The sequence below is a fragment of the Herpailurus yagouaroundi genome, unplaced genomic scaffold (genome assembly GCF_014898765.1).
Source record: "Herpailurus yagouaroundi ecotype Mexico unplaced genomic scaffold, PumYag 199, whole genome shotgun sequence".
Taxonomy (NCBI): Eukaryota; Metazoa; Chordata; class Mammalia; order Carnivora; family Felidae; genus Herpailurus; species Herpailurus yagouaroundi.
In genome coordinates this window covers 8,849,108-8,871,240 of record NW_024412430.1, presented here as the reverse complement: position 1 = coordinate 8,871,240, position 22,133 = coordinate 8,849,108, and the positions used below count along the sequence as shown (strand labels likewise).

General features: G+C 37.6%; 1 protein-coding gene across 3 annotated transcripts in view; it reads left to right on the top strand.

The window, feature by feature from the left end:
- CUNH9orf85 (chromosome unknown C9orf85 homolog) overlaps positions 1 to 22,133 on the top strand; it is a 107,312-nt gene that overhangs the window by 27,781 nt on the left and 57,398 nt on the right. For all 3 annotated transcript variants that reach the window (XM_040449356.1, XM_040449355.1, XM_040449357.1), the window contains exon 2: positions 9,727 to 9,833. In XM_040449356.1, coding sequence (XP_040305290.1) covers positions 9,727 to 9,833 — 107 coding nt within the window. The remainder of the gene's footprint in view (positions 1 to 9,726; positions 9,834 to 22,133) is intronic.

The following is a 22,133-nucleotide window of genomic DNA, read 5'->3' as shown; positions in this document are numbered from 1 at the left end:
AAATATATAAGGAAAAAAAGGGATAATTCTTCTTTACTGCAGGTTTTTTTTTAATTTTTTTTTTAACGTTTATTTATTTTTGAGACAGAGAGAGAGCATGAACAGGGGAGGGGCAGAGAGAGAGGGAGACACAGACTCGGAAGCAGGCTCCAGGCTCTGAGCCATCAGCCCAGAGCCCGACGCGGGGCTCGAACTCATGGACCGCGAGATCGTGACCTGAGCTGAAGTCGGACGCTTAACCGACTGAGCCACCCAGGCACCCCTGCAGGTTTTTACCTCTGAGAAAATTCCTGTTAGTTTTACCCTCTTATTAAAATGGGACTAGAACTTGTTATGTGTAAATATAATGTGATGAGAATTTGGAAGTTCATTAGAAGTTTCCTGACATTTATAATGTAATACATTAATATATATACGAATATATATACGTATATACATACACACACACACACACACACACACACACACACATATTCATTCATTCAGGGATACCTAGTTGGCTCAGTCAGTAGAACATGCGACTTTTGAATTTGGGGTCATGAGTTTGAGCCCCAAGTTGGGCTTAGAGCTTACTTAAAAAAAATATATATATAAGGGCACCTGGTGGCTCAGTTGGTTAAGCATCTGAGGCAGTTAACATAGCACATTGGGCTATATACTGACAGTGTAGAGCCTGCTTGGGATTCCTTCTCTCCCTCATTCTCTGTGACTGCCCTGATTCATGCGAGTGTGTGCACGGTCTCTCTCTTGCTTTCTCTCTCTCTCAAAACAAATAAATAAAAATAAACATTAAATATATATTCAGTCAGGAATTGGAAACAACCAAATTGTCAAATAATAGGCAATAGGGTAAGTTAAGTGATACTTAACTCCAAGAGAATGTGATGCAGCCAATAAAAACAAGCTTCCAAAGTCTATATTAATATGAAAAAAAATAATGACAAGTTATGAAACAACATGGACAGAAAAAAACACAAATGTTTGTAAATATACTTGAAATGCTGGAAAGTATAGAATCTCTGAATGTTGAGACTTGTCTTTTTCTCTTTATCCATATTATAATGTTTTCTAATATGAATATTTAGATGTAAATGCACATTGTCTTGGGACTTGATCAGTAAAGTTATTTTTCATCTACAAAAGTAATTCTTATCATAAGAAAATGGTATAGTATAGTATACCATTGTTAATACATAGTGCGGAAAAGTATTGAGGGGAAATAATCACTATAGTTGCAAAACTAAGCAGTAAGGAGATGAACAAAGTTTACAGACTACTGGACAGAATACAAAAGGGATTTCTATCTAAAGTTTGAGCTCTTGGGGCTCCTGGGTGGCTCAGTCGGTTGGGCATACGACCTTGGCTCAGGTCATGATCTCATGGTTCGTGGGTTTGAGCCCCGTGTCGGGCTCTGTGCTGACACAGCTACAGCCTGGAGCCTGTTTTGGACTCTGTGTCTCCCTCTCTCTGCCCCTTCCCCACTATGCTCTGTCTCTCTCTCAAATATAAATAAAACATTAAAAACCAATTAAAAAAAATAAAGTTTGAGCTCTGTCCTCTTCCCTCCCTGCCCCATTTCATATTTATCCACTTAAAAAGTTTATTCCTAAAAGTGTTCTGGTAAATATGATCAAACCAATGGCTAGTTATAACTGTAAGAAATTTGAGTTCCATTATAGTTAGGATAATTCTCTTTCCTAGGTTTGTGACAAAAACACTTTTAAATATGTAAGTGTGCTTTTAAACATTTAAAAATATGGCTTTGCACTGACTCCACAAGATTTTTAATATTCTAGTTTTCTTCCAAGATATAAAATTTTTACTACCATTTTAACTTTTTATACTCTGCACATGAATTCTCTAGAAACTGAGTTAGACACCAAGAAAAAACCTGAAACCACTATGGACCAGAATCTCTCACTGAACTTAGACAATTTTTAAGTTTTCAACAAAATATTAGCATATTTTATTCCCCAGTAAATAAAAATACAACATGTCACAGATAAGTGGGGTTTATCTCAGGAATACAGTATTCATGGATTGGAAGATTCAATGTTGTAAAAATGTCAATTCTCCCCCAATGTATTCATAGTTTCAGTGTAATCCTAATCACAGTCATAGCAAGCTTTTTTGTTTAAATCAACAAACTGATTCCAAAATGTATATGGAAAAGCAAATGGACTAGAATAGCCAAAACAGTTTTGAAAAAGAACAAAGTTGGAGGATGCACAGTATTGATTTCAAGACCCTAAAGCAATCAAGACATGGTGGTACTGGGGAAAGAGGATAAACATAGATTACTGTGATAGAATATTGAGTCCAGAAATGGATGCACACATACTTAATTTTTGACAAAGGTACAAATGCAAATCAGTGGTGCTGGAACTTGGACATACATGTTTAACTTAAAATGAAACTCTACCAATGCTTTGCATCACATACAAAAATTAATTCAAAATGGATCATAGACTTAATTTAAAAGCTAAAATTATTGAACTTCTGGTAGAAAATACAGGTGAAAAACTTCATGATTCTTCAATGACTTCTTAGATTTGACACAAAAAGTAAGATCTGTAAAAGAAAAAAATGAAGAATTGACCTAGGTTAGGTGAGTTAGGTTAGCTGACTTCTGCTGCTAACCTTTTGATTTTTATTTTTTAAATTATTTTTTAAAGTTTATTTATGTTTGTATTCCCTACACCCAAAGTGGAGCTCAAATTCATGACCCTGAAATCTAGAGTCACATTTTCTTCCAACTGAGCCAGCCAGGTGCCCAGCTGGCAATCTTTTTAACAAACTTAATGAAGGGGCACTCTGGCTAAGCCTCTGACTTCAGCTCAGGTCATGATCTCATGGTTTATGGGTTCGAGCCCCACGTTGGGCTCTACATTGATGACACAGAGCCTGCTTGGGATTCTCTGTCTCCTCTCTCTCTGCCCCTCCTCGATTTGTGCTTTCTCGCTCTAAAAAATAAATAAACTTAAAAAAAAAACTTTTAAAAATAAAAAATTAAAAAAATATTTTAATGAGTATACAAAGAATGATAGAATTAGCATTTACAGTGACTGATTCAGTGGCACCTGTCTGGCTCAGTCAGTAGAGTATGTGACCCCTGATCTTAGGGTTGTGAGTTCAAGCCCCACATTAGGCATACAGCTTACTTGTTTGCTTACTTTCTCACTAAATAAGTAAATTAATTAATTAATTGATTGATTAAATAACTTACTAAATAAACAAGTAAGTATAGAGGTTACTAAATAAACAAAATTATTGATTCAGGCAAAAGTTCTTTTTAAATTTTTTTTTAAAGTTTATTTATTTTGAGAGAGAGAGAACGTGAGCTTTAGCAGTGAAGGGTAGAAAAAGGGGAAGAAGAAGAACTCAAAGCAGGCTCCATGCTGGCAGTGTGGACTGAGTCATCCAGGTGTCCCAAGGCAAAGGGTCTTGAGTGGGTGCTAAAACCATGAAATGAAATGTTATTGTGGAACAGTATATTGATATGACCACGTAGATTGTTACTAATCTTTATTATTTGAAGTGCTCAGGACAGTCACCATCTTATCCAAGTCCAATTTCATATCCCTGACTCCATGAGAACTGGATATTTTGTGTCTCCTGGTGGGAGTAATATGAATTGTGCAGAAGCAGCGTTATCAAAAAATTGTTAAACCTGGATCTAACCAGGCCTTTAAACCTAACTTACATTTTATGGAAATATGGTAGAAAGAACAATGAGTTAAATTATGTCAGGAATAAAGAATCAGATAAATCCAGAATCAGACAAATTTGCTTGCCTGGAATTTTGAAAAACATCAGTGCAAAAGAGGACAAAAGACGGAAATCCTTCTAGAACAAAAGAGAGATAACAGCCAAACAGTACTTGAATACTGATTTAGGTAGCAGGGGGCAGGTGAGGAAATTTCAAGGTAGATTGGCTATATTCAGTGACATTGGAGAGTTTTTTTTTTTTCACTTTTTCTGAAGTGTAACAGCAGTGTGGTTAATTAGGAGAAAGTATTCTAGGATATATTATGGTCAAGAGGTAAAGGGTCATGATGTCTGCAACTTAGTTTAAGAGTATACACACAAAAACAGGTTAAAAAGGTTAATAATTGTCTCTAGATAATGTGTATGTGGCTATGCATTACTATTGCTTTAAATTTTCTGCATGTTTGAAATTTTTCATAATAAAGGTGAATGTTTTTAGAACTCATTTAAGAGAAATACTATTTATGATGGCCTTATTATATGCAGTGCATTCCTATAGATCCTATTGATATCAGGCGTCTGTACTCCTGAGAATAACTTTTACCTCACTGTGTTTGATGTTACGTAACACCAGACTACTTTGAGAACCTTGGTAGAAAACAGCTCTGTGAACCGCTTTATCTTGTAAGGGTGTTTTTGAGACCATGGCTTATTCCTATGAGTTCCTTTTTGGGAAAGATCAGACTTTGGGTTTCAGTAACAAGAATAGTTGTGCTACCTCCGAGAAATTGGACTTTGGTCATGTTACAGACATTGAAGCAGGTAGGGGAGTGAAGCTCATGTTTTACTGGCTGCTAGAAAGCTCTGGCTAAGAAACCTTGGATCTCACTTGTGGTCCATCACTCATGGTGCGTTTCCTAGCTGTGTTCTTGACCGGCTTCGTCATCTTCCCTGTCTACCCTGACTTTCCCTGTAATTTGATTCCCTCACCTACTTTTGGTTGTGTTTATTTTGAAGACACTGTATGACCAACAATGTTCTGGCCGTATTTATTAAAAGGATTTAAAACAGTTTTTGATTTGAAAGTCACAACCTAAAAGACACATTTTTATGTTAGTATTATTAGTCATATAAGTTCTTGCTCCCAAATCTAGAGATTATTAATCCTGTCTAAGGGGTATTAATAGAAAATTTTAAAAATATATACTTTTAAATATAAATAGAATATAAAAATCCTGTTTTCTGGAGTAATACTGTTGTAACTATATTAGCACCACAACCTTATTTTGGAGGAAGGGGTAATGCCGAGGAAGAACAAGGCCATTTCATGGAAATGGATTTTCAGCAGCAGTTAGAATTGTTATTCTTTTTAATAATTTAGATTTTGGGGCGTCTAGGTGGCTCAGTCGGTGGAGCGTCTGACTTCAGCTCAGGTCATGATCTCTTCTGTTCGTGAGTTCGAGCCCCGCATCGGGCTCTGTGCTGACAGCTCAGAGCCTGGAGCCCACTTCAGTTTCTGTCTCTCCCTCTCTCTGCCCCTCCCCTGCTCATGCTCTGTCTCTCTCTGTCTCAAAAATAAATTAAAAAAAACAAAAACAAAAAAAATTTTTTTAAATAGTTTTTTAATTCTTTTTTTTTTTTTTAATTAATGAAGGGAAGAAAAATATACCATTGTTTACCTTTAGCATTTCTTTTTTTTAACACTAAAAAACATTTTTTTAATGTTTATTTATTTATGAGGGAGAGAGACAGAGAGAGCACGTGAGCAAGGGAGGGGCAGAGAGAGGGAGACAGAATCTGAAGCAGGCTCCAGGCTCTGAGCTGTCAGTACAGAGCCCCACGCAGGGCCCAAACCCATGAGCCATAACATCATGACCTGAGCCGAAGCTGGACCCTTAATGGACTTAGCCACCCAGGCGCCCCTACCTTTAGCATTTCTTAAAGAAATATGATGTACAAAAAAATCCTAATGAAAGTTATTAGTTATTTATTCTTGAGTGGTATTCAAGTTCCTTTCTCCCATAATAGTATCTTCCTTCTATTAAATCGCACTTTATATTTTAAACAATATTTTTCAGTATTACCATGTTGTTACAGATATTATATTTGCAGTTTGCCTCTTGGGTGGTAATGTCCTCATCTAATTTCTTCTTGAGATTGCTGTATTATATTACAAAAGATGCATTGTCTGACAATAGAATGTTTACTGCAGGAATAACATTTACTAGTGTCTTTTGATACACCTTAAATTTATTCTGACTAAAAAAAAAAAAAGTTGATAAACAAGGTTTTCTTCTTTAACTAAGTTCCACCTAAGTTCAGTGGAATCTCATGAAGTTTTCTTCCTTCAAAGATCTGGAAAGTAGCTTGTTAAACAAAATGATCTTTAAAGGATTTTATACTTACAAAACTAAGTTTTGATTTTATATTTGGGCATGCATAAATCTGAACCTTAATAACCTATGATTTCTACCAGGAGGGATATGCTAAAATTAATTGCCAAAACAGGGTTAGTTGTAAACATAGGTGTGAGTAAGGTAAGATCGCCATCTTTGCTCCAGGCAGAATGGTTCCTAGAACTAGGATTAGCTTTCATTGCTCAAATCTCTGGATTTTACTTTTTCTGGTTTGCCAAAATATGGTAAAACAGAAGTATGTAATTTTCTCTCTTTTTGCAACTATTTTTAAGTGAAAGTACCATGCATTTGTATTCTTACTCTCATTCATTTCTTAACACGTGAAAATCAAGTTTAACTTTGTAGTAGTGCCTGTTAGTCTTGTGAACTCTCTACCACATCTCCATTTACACTGCTTCACACATCCCTCACAGGACAAGTTTCCACAAAGACCTGTTTTGTTCTACTGTCCGATCCACCCTGAAGAAACCAGTTGCCCAGCTATGTGCAGCTTTGTAAATCAAGATGAACTGGTCAGAAATTGGATACAGAAACAAACAAGAAACTAAATAATGCTCCCTGATTAACAAGCAGAGTGTGTTATATATAATAAAATTACAATAACAAAATGTTTTGCATTCTAAGAATATTCTAGTTAGAAAGCTCCTGTCACATTCATATTATAGTCATAATTCAAGTCATTAGCTTGTTCCCATGACTCTTAGAGTTGGGCAAATACAAGTAATGCTTTAAAAAAATTTTTTTAGTATTTATTATTGAGAGAGAGAACGAGAGAGAGAGAGAGAGAGAGAGAGAGAGCAGGGGATGGTCAGAGAGGGAGACACAAGAATCAGAAGCAGGCTCCAGGCTCCAAGCTGTCAGCACAGAGCCTGATGCGGGGCTTGAACTCACAAACCATGAGATCATGACCTGAGCCGAAGTTGGTTGCTTACCAACTGAGCCACTCAGGCGTCATCCCGCCCCCCCTCCCCCCATAAGTAATGCTTTTAGTAAGAAATTCCAGGCACCAGAGGGCAGTGAGAGCAAATGATGAGATGTAAACTTTAGTTCTGGGTATTCCTTAGCAAGCCTTATGTGGGACAGCTAAGTATCGAGTTTGATAAGAAGAGTTTAGTATTGGACACAGATTTTCTTCTTTTTGGCAACAGGTAACAGACCACAATAAGCGAAGAATACAGCCTCATGCAGAATTTGTTTTTCTTTTTCTTTTAAAAATTTTTTTTAATGTTTATTTATTTTTGAGAGAGACAGAATGCGAGTGTGTTAGAGGCAGAGAGAGAGGGAGACACAGAATCCGAAGCAGGCTCCAGACTCCGAGCTGTCAGCACAGAGCCCGACGCAGGGCTCGAACCCACTAGCTGAGAGATCATGACCTGAGCCGAAGTCAGATGCTCAACTGACCGAGCCACCAGGTGCCCCCAGAATTTGTTTTTCCAGGGACTCTACATCTAGGTTGGGGAGAAAGGAATACCCAACACACAATTCATAAGTAACAGAATATGTTTTTTACCACAGAAGTAAAATCAAACAAAACGTATTCACAGCTTAATTTATGATTTTTGAACATACCCTTGAAATATTTTCTCTTTGAGTAAATGTTGTGTCAAATTATTTTACCTTCTTATGTAGAACTTTAAAGACTCAGCATCAGATAACCTCCCAAAGACTCTGCATCTTCTGTGATGCTTTTCTGCTCCTCTTGAGAAATTAAAAAAGGAAACAAAGGAAGCAAAGAAAAGATAAAATGACCCTTCTCATTGTTTCAACAATAGGCAGAGACCAGGCCTGCAGAGCCAAAGTAAGATAGAGAATTCTCAGAGGACTTAGTGAGAATATAGAGTCTAGGTCCTGAATCACACGAATATATTATAAAATATAAAACTAGTGGGGAGAACACATGACACATTAAAATTTTTTTCATCCTCCTAATTTCCCAACACATTTTGAGAAGAAAACCCTAATAAAAATGGGGTTTTCCCCCTCATAAAGCCCTTTTCCCACCACAGATATTCCCAGCACACATTTATTTCCTATTCTGAAGGAATCAGATTAGAAATCAGTTTTCTAAAACATTTTTTCTTTCTGTGAAGAATACAGAATTACAGTTGAAGACTAAGTACCCTTTTGCTTCAAGCTGCTTCTCCCTGACACTCCTTTCTCAGGTATCCTGGTCTGTGCTCACATGCCTCCAGGTTGACAATTTGGGACTATAATTTCTCAGCATATTTTCTTGTTTCTCAGTGGTAAAGTTCGAATTGTTGGAAACAGTAGGCTTAAAATATGAATTAGGTTTTTGTTATTATATTTTTATTGAATATAACCTATACGCAGTAAAATGCACATATCCTGTCTGTACAAATTTGAGTTTTAACATTTGTACACATCAGGGGGAGCCTGGGTAGCTCCATTGGTTCAGCATCTGGCTACAGCTCAGGTCATGGTCTCACGGTTTGTGAGTTTGAGCCCCGCCATCAGCACAAAACCTGCTTCAGATTCTATGTCTCCCTCTCTTTCTGCCCCTTGCTTGCATTCTTTCTGTCTCTCTCTGAAAAGTAAATAAATAAACATTCAACACACACACACACACACACACACACACACACACACACACACACACTTGCACACATCAGAATCAATGGGGAGGACTTTGTAAAATAGTCCTGCCGGGGTGCCTGGGTGGCTTAGTCAGTTAAGCTGCCAAGTCTTGATTTTGGCTCAGGTCATTGATCTCGCAGTTCATGGGTTCAAACCCTGCATCAAACTCTGTCCTGACATTGCGGAGTCTGCTTGGTATTCTCTCTCTCTCTCCTCTCTCAGCCCCTCCCCTGCGCTCTCTCTCTCTCAAAATAAATAAATCTAAAAACATATACTCCTGCCAAAAGGTTAATTCTGAGCTCCACCTCATTAAGAATCTTTGCCTTTGTTGGGGCGCCTGGGTGGCGCAGTCGGTTAAGCGTCCGACTTCAGCCAGGTCATGATCTCGCGGTCCAGGAGTTCGAGCCCCGCGTCAGGCTCTGGGCTGATGGCTCAGAGCCTGGAGCCTGTTTCCGATTCTGTGTCTCCCTCTCTCTCTGCCCCTCGCCCGTTCATGCTCTGTCTCTCTCTGTCCCAAAAATAAATAAATGTTGAAAAAAAAAATTTAAAAAAAAGAATCTTTGCCTTTGTAAAAGAACCAACTTGAGTAATGCATGTAAAAATACATAGTGTAAAAAAATAAACACATATTGTATCTTAAGATATTACACCAATTAAATTTAGGTTACTATTTTATTAATTAATTGATTCATTTATTAATGTATATTTATTTTTGAGAGAGAAGCAGAGAGTGAGCAGGGGAGGGGCACAGAGGGAGGGAGACACAGAATCCCACGCAGGCTCCAGGCTCTGAGCTGTCAACACAGAGCCCAAGTTAGGGCTCGAACTCATGGACTGCGAGATCATGACCTGAGCTGAAGTTGGAGGCTTACCTGACTGAGCCACCCAGGCACTCCATAGGTTACTATTTTAAAAAAAACTTAAATTTCTCATGTGCCTTTTTCATGGGTTTGCAATGCTGGCTCACAAGTGAAATTTTTAATTTGTTTTTCTGTTTGTTTTTAAGAAAATTAATGCAAAGCTTCATGATGGAGTTTGTCAGCGCTGTAAAGAAGTTCTTGAATGGCGTGTAAAATACAGCAAATATAAACCATTGTCAAAGCCTAAAAAATGGTGAGTTATATTTCTTAATTACTTTACCAATAATATATGTATCATAGTTTATTCCTGCTTTATAAAGTGGATTCATCCTTGTCCATCCCATTCTCCTATAAATAATGTACCATTTTTATGTGTTCTTGTTCATAAAAGATGGGTTAGGGAAGAGAGGAGAGAGTTTGTTTTGCAAAATTCTGTCTCCCATTAACCAGGTAATAATATTTATTGTGGATCATCTTTACCAAAGTTGACCAAAGTCTTGAAAGGAGTCTGATGTTTTTATTTTTATTTTTACGTTTTGAGTATAGCTGACTCAATGTTACATTAGTTTCAGGTGTACAACACAGTGATTCCTCAAGTTTATACATTATGCTGTGATCACAAGTGTAGCTTCCATCTGTCACCCAGGCGGGGGTGGGGGGTGTCCTTTTTTTCTTTAAATTTTTTTTATGTTTATTTATTTTGGATAGACAGAGATAGAGCACAAGTGGGGGAGCGTGGGCTCAAACTCACAAACCGCAAGATCATGACCTGAGCCAAAGTCAGATGCTTAACTGACTGAGCCACCCAGGTGCCCCAAGGGTGTGACCTTTTAATTCTATCCATGAAGATTACTGAAATGGTTTAGATCGAGTATCAAATAAATTGCTAGACTGATAACCTATGGTTTCATTTCTTTGAAGATTTGGGTGCAAATGAAAAGGTACTGGACTTTGTTTCTCACCTCAGTACCTTACCCTTTTTCTATAATTCTGGGGTTCTCTTTTATCAGCCTATGTACATCCTGGTGCTGCTCCCTTATATCCTTTAGCTCAACTGAGTAAGAATCATACTGGGGGATAATTGCTGCTTAAAAGAGAAAAGTGATTATTTTAAATATAAAAATTAACAGTATGTGCAGTAGTTTTTTTACACATATACTATGAGTTTTAATTTAGTAGTCTATATAGTAGATCTTTGAAACACATTTGCTCCTTGTTGCTTTATTTTTCTTTTAGCTATTCAGTAGTTGTATGTTCCTTCAATGTATTCATTTCTTTTTCCTTTATGGGAAGAAGTGTTACCTGAAGTATGGAGGGCTCAAGCTATTGTTTTCTTGAGAATATTTAACATTTTTGAATGTTTTAGTTTGGGTAATTTATTTTGCATAAAATACTCCTTTTAATACTGAGAGGTAAAAGCCTTTAGGTAGGATAGTCTGACTTCAGCTATTTAGATTTTTTTTCCTGTTTACTCGTTGAGGGCAGAACACCCAAGTCGTTCATGGGTGTAATTGACCCCCTTTTCAATAGATACATGAGTTTCTCTCTCCTCTTCTTCAGTCTTTTCCTCATGTTCTTTAGCATTTCCTTCCAAAAGAAGATACTTTTAAACAAATCCGATGAGTTTTATGCTAACTGGCCCAAATTAGCAGTAGAGAATTTGGCAACTGTTTGTACTATCCAATGCTAAATTTCCATGAATGAATTAGCTGTGTTTTCTTTTTTTTTTTTTTAATTTTTTTTTTCAACGTTTATTTATTTTTGGGACAGAGAGAGACAGAGCATGAACGGGGGAGGGGCAGAGAGAGAGGGAGACACAGAATCGGAAACAGGCTCCAGGCTCTGAGCCATCAGCCCAGAGCCCGACGCGCGGCTCGAACTCCTGGACCGCGAGATCGTGACCTGGCTGAAGTCGGACGCTTAACCGACTGCGCCACCCAGGTGCCCCATTAGCTGTGTTTTCTACTGTGTTCTCTATAGCTGGTTGTGCTATAAACCATGTAGTTTTAGTTTATAGGCTTACTATAAGATTTGTAGCTTTCTAGAAGCACCTGGCTGGCTCAGTCGATGGAGCATGCAACTCTTTATCTTAGGCTTGTGAGTTTGAGCCGCACATTGGGTTGTAGAGGTTACTTAAAAAAAAAAAAAAAAAAAAATCTTAAAAAAAAAGTGATTTCTAAGTGTTGGTGTAACTTTGAGCGTCTGGTTGGCTCATTCAGAAGAGCATGTGACTCTTGATCTTGGGGTCATGAGTTTGAGCCCCAAGTTGGGTATAGGAATTACTTAAGTAAATTTAAATTAAAAAAAAAAAAAATCTTAAAAAAAAAAAAGAATGGTTGGATTTGGACACCTAGACCCAAAGGTTAGCAATTCTGGCCTGTCTTGGAGTCATTGAAGTGAAGGAAACTCATGATAATGTTGTCATTACCTAGGTAGTAAGTACAGTGACCCAGAGCCCTTTGAGAAACTTCAGGTGGGTCAGGAGATGAAGGCTAAGAGGACCTCAGGAGTTGCTGTTCCACATCACCCTAAGGCAGATGGCGTTAGCCACAGAATAGCTAACGATGAGTGCAAAATAAAGGAAACACATTACTGTGTAAATACCTGATTACAGATAACAAGACATTCAAGCCTAATGGAAGATCTTTAGGAATAAAGAAGCCCAAGCTAATGTAGAACAAATGATTACTTATAAGAGACTAAGAAACTGCTAGTTAAAACAAGGTCTGAACATGTTCCTTAGGAAGTCACCAGCCTGGCCCAGAACATCTTGAATTTCAGATTACACCAAACGCATGACACATTAGGCATTTTGGAAAGCCTAGCCTTCTGACTCCAACCCAGGATTGGGAGTGTCGTAGAAAGTATAACTCACCTATATCCACGTGGCTTTCTCTGCATATTAACACTTTACCAACATTGTAAGTGACTGAAGTCCACTGATGAAAGGTACTCATGGTAACATAACTTGTTTAGAAATTTTGAATGTTTTGTTCAAGTCGATCTCACTTAGACGTTAAATTTGTCCTTTGTCAGGATCTATATAAGAGGTTTGCTTTGACACTGGATGTCTTTTGTGGAAAGATTCATTTTCCAGCACCCTGAACATTGTCATTGGTTAAAGTGTTGAATATTCCTTGTCTAGCTGTCTCTTGCCACAGATTATGTAACCAAATGATGTACATAGGGAAAAGTTCAACCAAACATAAAATTTAAGAAGAGGGAGGCTATTTATAGGTGACATCTCTTTTGGAATGAAGTAGTGTTCTGAATTTTGGGAAAATCGAAGCCCTTTTATCTCATTCATTATACTTGTAAATTACCAAAACCACACACAGTTAGCGAATTTCCATTGCCCATGGTATCTAACCCCAAATTTTAGACCCCAAAAAGAGTTAGACATCTAAACTCCTCCAGGTTATCTATTTTGACGATGGAAGCAAAAATTGTATTATATTTGTACTTGGCAGAAAATGTTTCATGTTTCCTTTTCCTTTTCAGTGAGGTGATATGCTATGGGACTTTTATAAGCATGTTCTTTATGACAGTTTCTCCTAATTACTGAAAACGACCCTGGGCTGTTCCTCGAGACTTTTCAGAAAAGACTAGATGTCCTCACCAGAGCTAGAAGAGGGAAGAGTTGAAACTGTGTATTTGCTGGAGGGGAATGGGATGAGGGGATAAAAATGCAGGTTGCCTGTTAGTGTGATGTTAACATACTGGTACTACCCTTTGATGTAAGGTAATTTTAACTATCATTGAATGCTCAGATCTTCAGGTCTTTATAGAAATAAAGTGAAAGGCTCATAAAGAGAATGCTCAGCTTTTCACAGCTTTTCTTCTCTGTAATGTTAAGATTAACCACCACCCTGTTTTATGCCAATCGGAGGTTAAGGCGATTCTGTGGAAGGATCCCCCACTCCTTTTGGCTTGTATTTTGATCTTAAGGCCAGTACCTGCTACTCTCTGGTGGAGGGCTTCTATGGTGCTCTACCAACATCTCCCGTGATACCCAAATGGTAGAATTCTTATTAGGCTTAAAGATTACTTACAAATGTAAGAATTGTGGATGAGGACGAGTCTAAATCTTTTTGTATAAAACCTCATTGTTCAAGGGCCCTGTTTTTGACTTTTGAAAAAGAAACCTATTCATTACCATGCCTGGTCAGTCCCAAGTCGTTCATGAATCCTTTAAATAACCTTGGTGTGGAGCTGACTTATTGGAAGGGCAAGAGGTCTTACAAACATTAAATGATTTCTTAAAGAAGAAAGGAGTCTTGACATTTTTTACTTAAAATTCATTTCTTGACATTATTTTCCAGGTATAGTGGAAATACAGATAGGTAAAAGACTATCCCCTTCCTCAAGATAAGAAACAAAAGAGGCTTTTTTTTTCCCTCCTATTTTCTGGGCTCAGAGGGATTAAATGTTTTACCCAAGATCAGAAAGTTCAGATTCAAATGCAAATTGATTCCATTCCAAAGCCATGTTATCCTGTTCTCCTACAGTGATTTCTCATTCTTGTATTATTCATTCAAAAAGTCCTCTTCCCTTCATTTGAGCCCAAAGCTGTATTAATTTTTATAGTTACCTATCTTGTTTATGGATGTTATCCACTGCTGACTACAACGTATAAAACTTTATTTACTCATTCATTCATTCATTCATTCATTTATTTTTAAGTAAGCTCTATATCCAACGTGGGGCTTGAACTCAGGACCCTGAGATCAGAAATTGCATGCTCTATTAAGTGGGCCAGCCAGCATCTAGACAAATAGATTTTATGTTCAGGCACTGAAAAGCCTATGTTAGTATCTAGGAACTTCTTACACCTTGTGCTTCAGGTAACCAAGAAGCCTTTTTCAGCCATTAATTTAGAAGCCTTATAGGTAAATACCCATATTTTTGTTAGAATCTGTAGCCTGCCTCTTTTCTCTTCATAACAGAAAAGTTTACCAAGAATATAGTGTGAGCTTATGTTTAACGTTACCATAGTAACCGAAGAGCCGGGAGAAGCTGGTATAAAACAGCAACAGGCCACAACAAAATGGGGTCTGACTTTAGAAGTGGACTGAGTTATGGGGCGCCTGGGTGGCTCAGTCAGTCAAGCATCTGATTTCGGCTCGGGTTGTGATCTCACGGTTCATGAGTTCAAGCCCCACGTCGGACTCTGTGCTGCCAGCTCAGAGTCTGGAGCCTGCTTCACATTCTGTGTCTCCCTCTCTCTCTGCCTCTCCCCTGCTCATGCTCTGTCTCTCTCTGTCAAAAATAAAGATAAACATTTAAAAAAAAATGAAAAAAAAAAAAGAAGTGGACTAAGTCCTCTGTATTAGCAGTTCTCAACCGGGAGGGGAGGATTTTACCCCCCAGGGGATATTTGACAATGTTTTTGACTGTCTGACTAGAAGATTTGGGTGTAGCGATTCCTTAAAAATCAAATATTTTAAAAGTGTATTTCATCCTAAAAAATATTTTAAGTGAGGAGGGGAAGAACGGGTGTAACATGCCTTGCACCCAGCATTGCTCTAGGGATGTCTTGGTCTAAAAGTTTCAGGACACGTGGGTGCTTAAAACGCTGTTTGCTTTTAAATGGAAGTCACTACCCCTGGTTCTCACATCTAGGTTTTTAGCAGAAATTACCTAATTGATAACTTTTAAGATTTATTGCCTCACTGTAGCCCTTAACTCTTCATATTTCATTGCATTAAATAAGTGAATTCTCCTCTATGTCACCTCTATTCAAATGTGTTCCTTGGCCCAGAGTTTGGATAAACTAGTATTTTAAAAAAGGCTTATTTCACATAAATGTTTCAAGGGCTCCTGCCAGGAGGAGTTGAGTCTCCAGCAGCAGGAGGCTAAGTGGAGTTTTGTCCCCAGGAAATTCTGCTTTTGTATGGCTCCTGTAGTGGGTGAGGGAGTGGGGGTGGGGATGAGGTTCTCTAAACTGTGGGAGAGAACAAAAAGTAACCCTGTTTGGGGGAAAGGGGGGAGGAGGAGAGGCTCCTAGGCGGGTCAAGCCACCCTGTTGGCTTGCTCCTCTCACCATATGCTTGCTTCCTCTTTGCCACCAAGCTTTTTTTCTGACCAAATTAGCCAAACTAAGACCTTCAAGATAATCTTGTACAGCAGGGCTGTTCTTTTTAAAGTTATCTATCTACCTGTCTATTTTTGTGGTGGTGTAAAAAACAAATAACGTAAAATTTACTGTTGTAACCATTTGTGAGCGCACAGCTCAGTAGCGTGAAGCGTGTTCCCACTGCTGTGCTGCAGATATCCAAAACATTTCGTCTTGCAAGTTTGAACTCTACACCTATTTAACAATGATCCTCTTTCCCCCCTCTCCAGGCCCCGCTCCTTCGGCTCTTGGTAGCCATCCTTCTAGTTTCTGTCGCTGTGAATTTGACTACTTGAAATACCTCGTATACATGGAATCATAACAGTGTTTGTCCTCTTGTGACTGGCTTATCTCCGAGTAATGTTCTCCAGGCTCCTTGTTATAACATGAGACAGAATTCCCTTCTTTTTTAAGGCTGGGTAATATTCCATTGAATGTTGGTGTATGTGTGTATATCACTACATTTTGTTTTTCATTCACCTGTTGCCGGACACTTAAGTTGCTTCTACCTCTTGGCTGTTGTGAATACTGCTATGAGCCTTATCATGCAAATACCTCTTCCAGACGCTGCTTTCAAGTGGGATTGCTGGATCATTTGGTAGTTCTACTTTTAATGGTCTAATTTAATTGTTTTAATGTTCATACTTTTTTTTTTAATAGTGACTGCACCATTTTACAGTCTTACCAACAGTGCCCAAGGATTCCATTTTCTCTGTATCTTTGCCAACATTTGTTTGCAGTTTTTTTTAAATAGCACCTTTCACATGTAAGGCACTGGGCTATATACTCTAGAAGATACCGAAATGAATCTCCAACACCAGGGAGTTTTTGATCTATTAGGAGAGACAGGCCCACAAATAATTCTTGGGCAGATTGTGAGAAGGCTAGTTATAAGTAAAAGGTGAGAGATACATGGTGAGACTGCAGAGGAATAATAAAATGAAAACAGGAGTGATAGATCTAGAAAAGATAGGAATTAAAGGTAAAAGAGTGCTGTAAACCATGCTTATAGGAAACCCTGTGAGGAAGTCACCAGAGAATGGAGGGAAAATGAACAAGAATCCCATGTTCCCTTTGACAGATAGTGCGGATAATCTCAAGCTGTCTCTATATGTAGTATTGTCTTTGGGTTCCACGTAGATTGTCATTTGTTCAGGGACAGCTGGCTGGTTCACACTCAGTCAGAGGAGTGTGAGACTCAGGTTTGGGATTGTGAGTTCCAGCCCCACATTGGGCATAGAGATTACTTAAAGAAAAACAAAACAAAACATAGGGGTGGCTGACTGGCTCAGTGGGTAGAGCCATTCAACTCTGATCTCAGGGTCATGAGTTCAAGCCCCACCTTGGGAGTGAAGTTTACTTAAAAAAATAAATAAATAAAATTTTAAAAAGACTAAACATTGTTACATACTACAGTATTATCAGTCCCTTCATGTTATCAATGTGTGACAATTAGCTATATAGTTAGGGTTCTTTGCTTCTATTCTTCAGCTCCAGCATTTCTTATAATAGGTTGAGGCTCTGATGGTTAATCAGTGATATGAGAGTTGTGGAACCACATTCCAGGAGTATTAAAATGTCCTAGAGTGGAGTTTTGGTCACAGGTTGCTTTTCATGGTATATCGAAGTGTATGGTGACTATAAACCCTGGCTTTATTCTTGAAACCCAGAACCTCGGTCCTTAATATTTAAATGTCAAGTGGAGAGTTTTCATGACTGTCACCAGTTGTTCACCTGTTCATGAAACCTACTTTTTGACATTAATATTGACTGATACAGCAAACTTTGATGGAAAATTGCCTGCTCTAAAGTGTAATAATTTCCATTTTCTCTTTTTTTCTAAATTTACTCTTGGTCAGAGGGTGAATGCTTTGTACTCTTCTAAGAATTGTTTGACGCAAATTTAGGGGCCACTGGGTGGCTCAGTCAATTGAACCTCCTCCTCATGGTTTTGGCTCAGGTCAGTGGAGCTTCCGACTGTGGAGCCTGCTTAAAATTCTTTCTCTCTCTCTCTCTCTCTCTCTCTCTCTCTTTGTCTCTCTGTCTCTGTCTCTCTCTGTCCCCCCACTCCCTGCCTCTGCCCCTCTCCCCTGTTGACGTGCTCTCTCTCAAATTAAAAAAAAAAAGCATTGTTCTAATCAAATCTACGTTGGTGAGAAGAGATAGTAGAATCTCTCCACTTATTTTTTATTTTTAGTTTTTAAATTTTTTTTATTTTTGAGAGAGAGAGAGAGAGAGTGCAAGTTGGGGAGGGACAGAGAGAGAGAGGGAGACCAACCAAGGATCTGAAGGAGGCCCTGCACTGACAGCAGAGAGCCTGATGCCAGGGTTCGAACTCATTAACTGTTGACATCGTAACCTTAGCCGAAGTTGGGTGCTTAACCAACTTAGCCACTCAGGTGCCCCCACACTTATTTTCAAACACATCATTTAGGGACACAAGGAAGTGAATTGTAACTTTTTCTACTCGAAATTCTTAGAATTTGGAGATACTGTTTCCTTAAAAGCATTTTCTAATTATATCATATGACGTAATTCCTTAATATAGTTTCAGAAACTTTCTACGTAGCAGATTACTTAGAGTCACGGCAGGAAGTGTGGCTTTATGGAATTCTGTCAATGTTAAGTTTCTATGATTGGTACACTAAGGGTGGAGTACCATAGCTCATTGTTTATGAAAGCACCTAGGCATCACATGTCAGGGTATTACAAGTGGAGCTGAATTATGATAAAGGTTAATGTGTAATAATATAACCAGGAAATGAAAGCAATCCTAGAGAAGTTGTGGCAAGGTAAAATAAGCCTTTTACTTCTAGCAAGTACTAGAAACATAAGCTCAATTCTTTTTCCCTTGGTATTTCTTGTCTAGATCAGTGGTTCTGAAACCTTTTGTTTCAGGACCGCTCTGTAACTCTTAAAAATTACTCAGGACCTGAGAAAGCTGGGTTTATATGGGTTGTATTTATTAAGATTTATTGTGTTAGCTATGAGAACTCGAATTTTTAACATAATTATTTAATAAATAATATGAATATAAACAACATGTGCCCATTAAGGATTTATAATTTTTATGAAAAATAACTTTTGAAACAAAAATATTAGTGAGACAAGTGGCATTGTTATACATTTCTACAAATTTCTTCTGGCTAGTAGAAGAAAGAGTACATCTTAAAAGGATTAAAAGTACATTTTAATAGCTTTTTCAAGATAATTGTAGAAATCCTATCAAGAGTCACATGTTCTGCCCACTGAGCCAGCCAGGTGCCCCCATCCCTACGTGTGATTTTGTAACATAATGAATTTGGAAAATATTATTCCACTCAGTTATACTGATCTTCCGAACGTTGGTATGTTTTATTATACAATATAAAAAATCATGTGAATATCACAACAATGTCACTAAAAAAGACTGAGTTTTTATTTTTGTTTTTTTAACTGAGTTTTAGGAGTTTACAAATAGAGTGATTACTAGTACAATTTGGTGCCCCTCTTTGTTCATGCTAAGGTGTCAGTAGTTTTAGTATCCATTATGAAGAATGAGACTCAAAGTGGCTTTCAAAGATTATATGACAAGGGCATGTCAGAGCTGGGCTAGAGTCTAGGTCTCCTGCTTCCCAAGTCAGCGCTATTTTCAAAATAGTATTTGTAGCAGTTCTTCGAAAACTTCAAATTTTGTCCTGATTTTCACCCTTAAATATGTACTATATATTTTAGCTTTTAATTATTTATTCTTTCCTTTTGTGTGTTTCATTGTAAAAAAGTAAGTATGGCAACTTTTTTTTTTTTTTAAGTATACTACTGTCTCCTTTGTCAGTAAACATGGTTTATAGAGTGACCTGTGTTTTTGACCGTGGTTTCCACTGAAATGCTTAATTGTGATATATGCATGGTCAAGATTGTTTGAATGTTTCTGGGAATTATATTCCATGGAGAAGTAAAAAGAAGGCAAAACCCTTATTTTAACATCTCTGAAGTTCTTTTAGTGTTGGGCTCACAAAATATTTAAAATAGAGCCATTTTCAAGCGAAAATAGGTAAAATTTGTATTTAGGTTAAATTTAAAGTTTTTCTTTACTGTGTATTTTATAAGAAAATACACTCAGGAGTGATTAAATCATTTTCAGCCATTTTAAAAGATGTTTCAAAATACTTCACAAATTTTATAGCAGCTTGGAATGTGTGTCTCTTATCATTAAAATAATATCAAAACCCTTCATTGTTAAAATCAACATTCTTTGGTTACACAAATGCAGTCTTGAGGTGAAAAAAAAATGCAGAAACTCAATTACTTTCAGACCATCTTTTATTCTACTCCTACAGCCTGGATTAAGAGATTTGAAAGAGAAGGCACACAAAGGTACTTACGTGCAAGGGAAACTGGAAGGTTGTAAGTGTAAGTGTATAAATTTATATTACATTTGCACAAACATTTCACATTTATAGAAAGGAAACATTTTAAACTTGTGTGTCTCCTTAAAAGATGGGTCTATTTATAGTCACAGAGTTATTAGCCTAATAAAACCTGACTGTTTTTCAGAATGGATTTAAATTTGAAAAGAGCATAATTGCTTTCAGCAATAGAATTCCTTCTTTTCTTTGAATCGGCCATTAGGGTCTCAGCCATCAGTAGGAGCCCTGGCAAAGCCCCACGTCTAGGCCATATTACTTTTATCTGGTCAAGAGTTCTCAAGTGGTAATGTGCATAAGAATTTCTTGAAGAGCTTAACAGATTCTTGGGACCCATCCCCAAGATTCTGAGTATGTAAATAATGGCTGTAACCCATGCATCTGCATTTTAATAAGCTATGCAGGTGTTTGAGTCAGTGTTAAGAGTCACTGTTTTGGGGACTCAGTGGGTTAGAGAATGTAGATTCTGGGATCTTTTGACTCCAGCTTCCAAAACAGGATATCCTATTGTCAAGCCTATTTTACATGTAAATTTTAACATTTAACAGTTCTGTAAATACAGTTTTATCCCTGAATTAGCAATTTGAATACTTAAGGATTGGCTCACCCCAGGACTCCTCCGTATGAAACAACACATCCATAGAAATGAAAACATTCTAATTTCCTTGAAGCTTCTGATGAACCTAACCAAGAAGGACTTTCTTTAAATTATTTTAAACCTTAAAAATAAAATTGAAGCCAAAAGAAAACCTGAAACTTTTTCCTAATCCATTTGGATTGTTAGAACTTTATCCATGTGTGTTCTAATGGTCCACATTTTTAAAATCTGTTTTTTTATTGCAGAATAATTAAGTAAAGCTTTTTGGAAAACCAAAATACAAACATACAAATAATTTAACAAGAAAATTGTAATAATTATTTTCACTTAGATTGTATATCAAAGAGGGTTTTTTTTTTTTTAGTTTGTTTTTTTTTTAATTCTAAATTATTTTTCTCAGTCAAGTCCCTGAAGGTATGATGTGTATGCAATACAGTATTAAAGAACAAAATTCAACTGAGTGAATTTTAATGATCTTACTAGCTTTGGTCATTGATTCATGAATTGGGCAGCATACAGTCTAGCAGATAGAAAGCGGCTCCAAGGAGATACACAAATCGATAGGCATTTATAGGCAGAAGGGAGTGGGAACAAGGAGATTCTACTAAACAAAAAAGCCAGTTGGTTACTGCAGGCACCTCTCCTGGAGGCTGGCTGGGGGCTGTTGGGCAGATGACCTAACTGGTGCTGATTGGGAGATGCCTGATGGGTGTGGGATTCCCTTTCTGGCAGAGCTGAAAGTGAACTAAGTCTTGGTTTGGTGACTTGGGGCTTAGCATAAGCTGGTCCAATTTGGGCCTGTTTTTATGTTTTTAACAACAGTTTGATAATTTTGAGAAATGAATACAGTTGTGAGACTAGTACCACAATTAAGATATAGGACAGTTCCATCACCGCCCAAAACTGGGTAGTCACTCCCATCTGTTCCGGGGTCATTGAACACAATGGCCAAGAAAGAATTCTTGAGACATTGTATGCTGCAACTTAACAGGTTTATTTAAGTAGCACGGGGTCAGCGGTCAGGACCTGTGGGCACAAAGAACTGCACTTTTGTTGTATGAAGCTGGTGGTTACACGCTTAGTACTCAAGGGGGGTGGAACGTGCAGGGAGTATTAGATCATAAATATCTTTTGAATTTGTACTCGTAAAAGTACGTTTGCAAGATTTCTCTGGTATTTATCATTCAGTTCAATATCAACTATTGGTGACATATAAGATACACAGGCAGTTAGTTACAAGACCCTTTAAGAATGTAGCAACCAGCACTTATTTGATCCTTATCAAAACTATGCAGGCTAGAAGTCAGCCTTTGGGGCTAACAGTGAACATTTTTCTGCTTCTATCCCTCATCATTTCCTCCCTGACCAATTTTCAGTCCTAAAATCTTTAAGGCTGTTGAAAGCCGAACGGCCCATGTGCTGTAACTTCTTCAA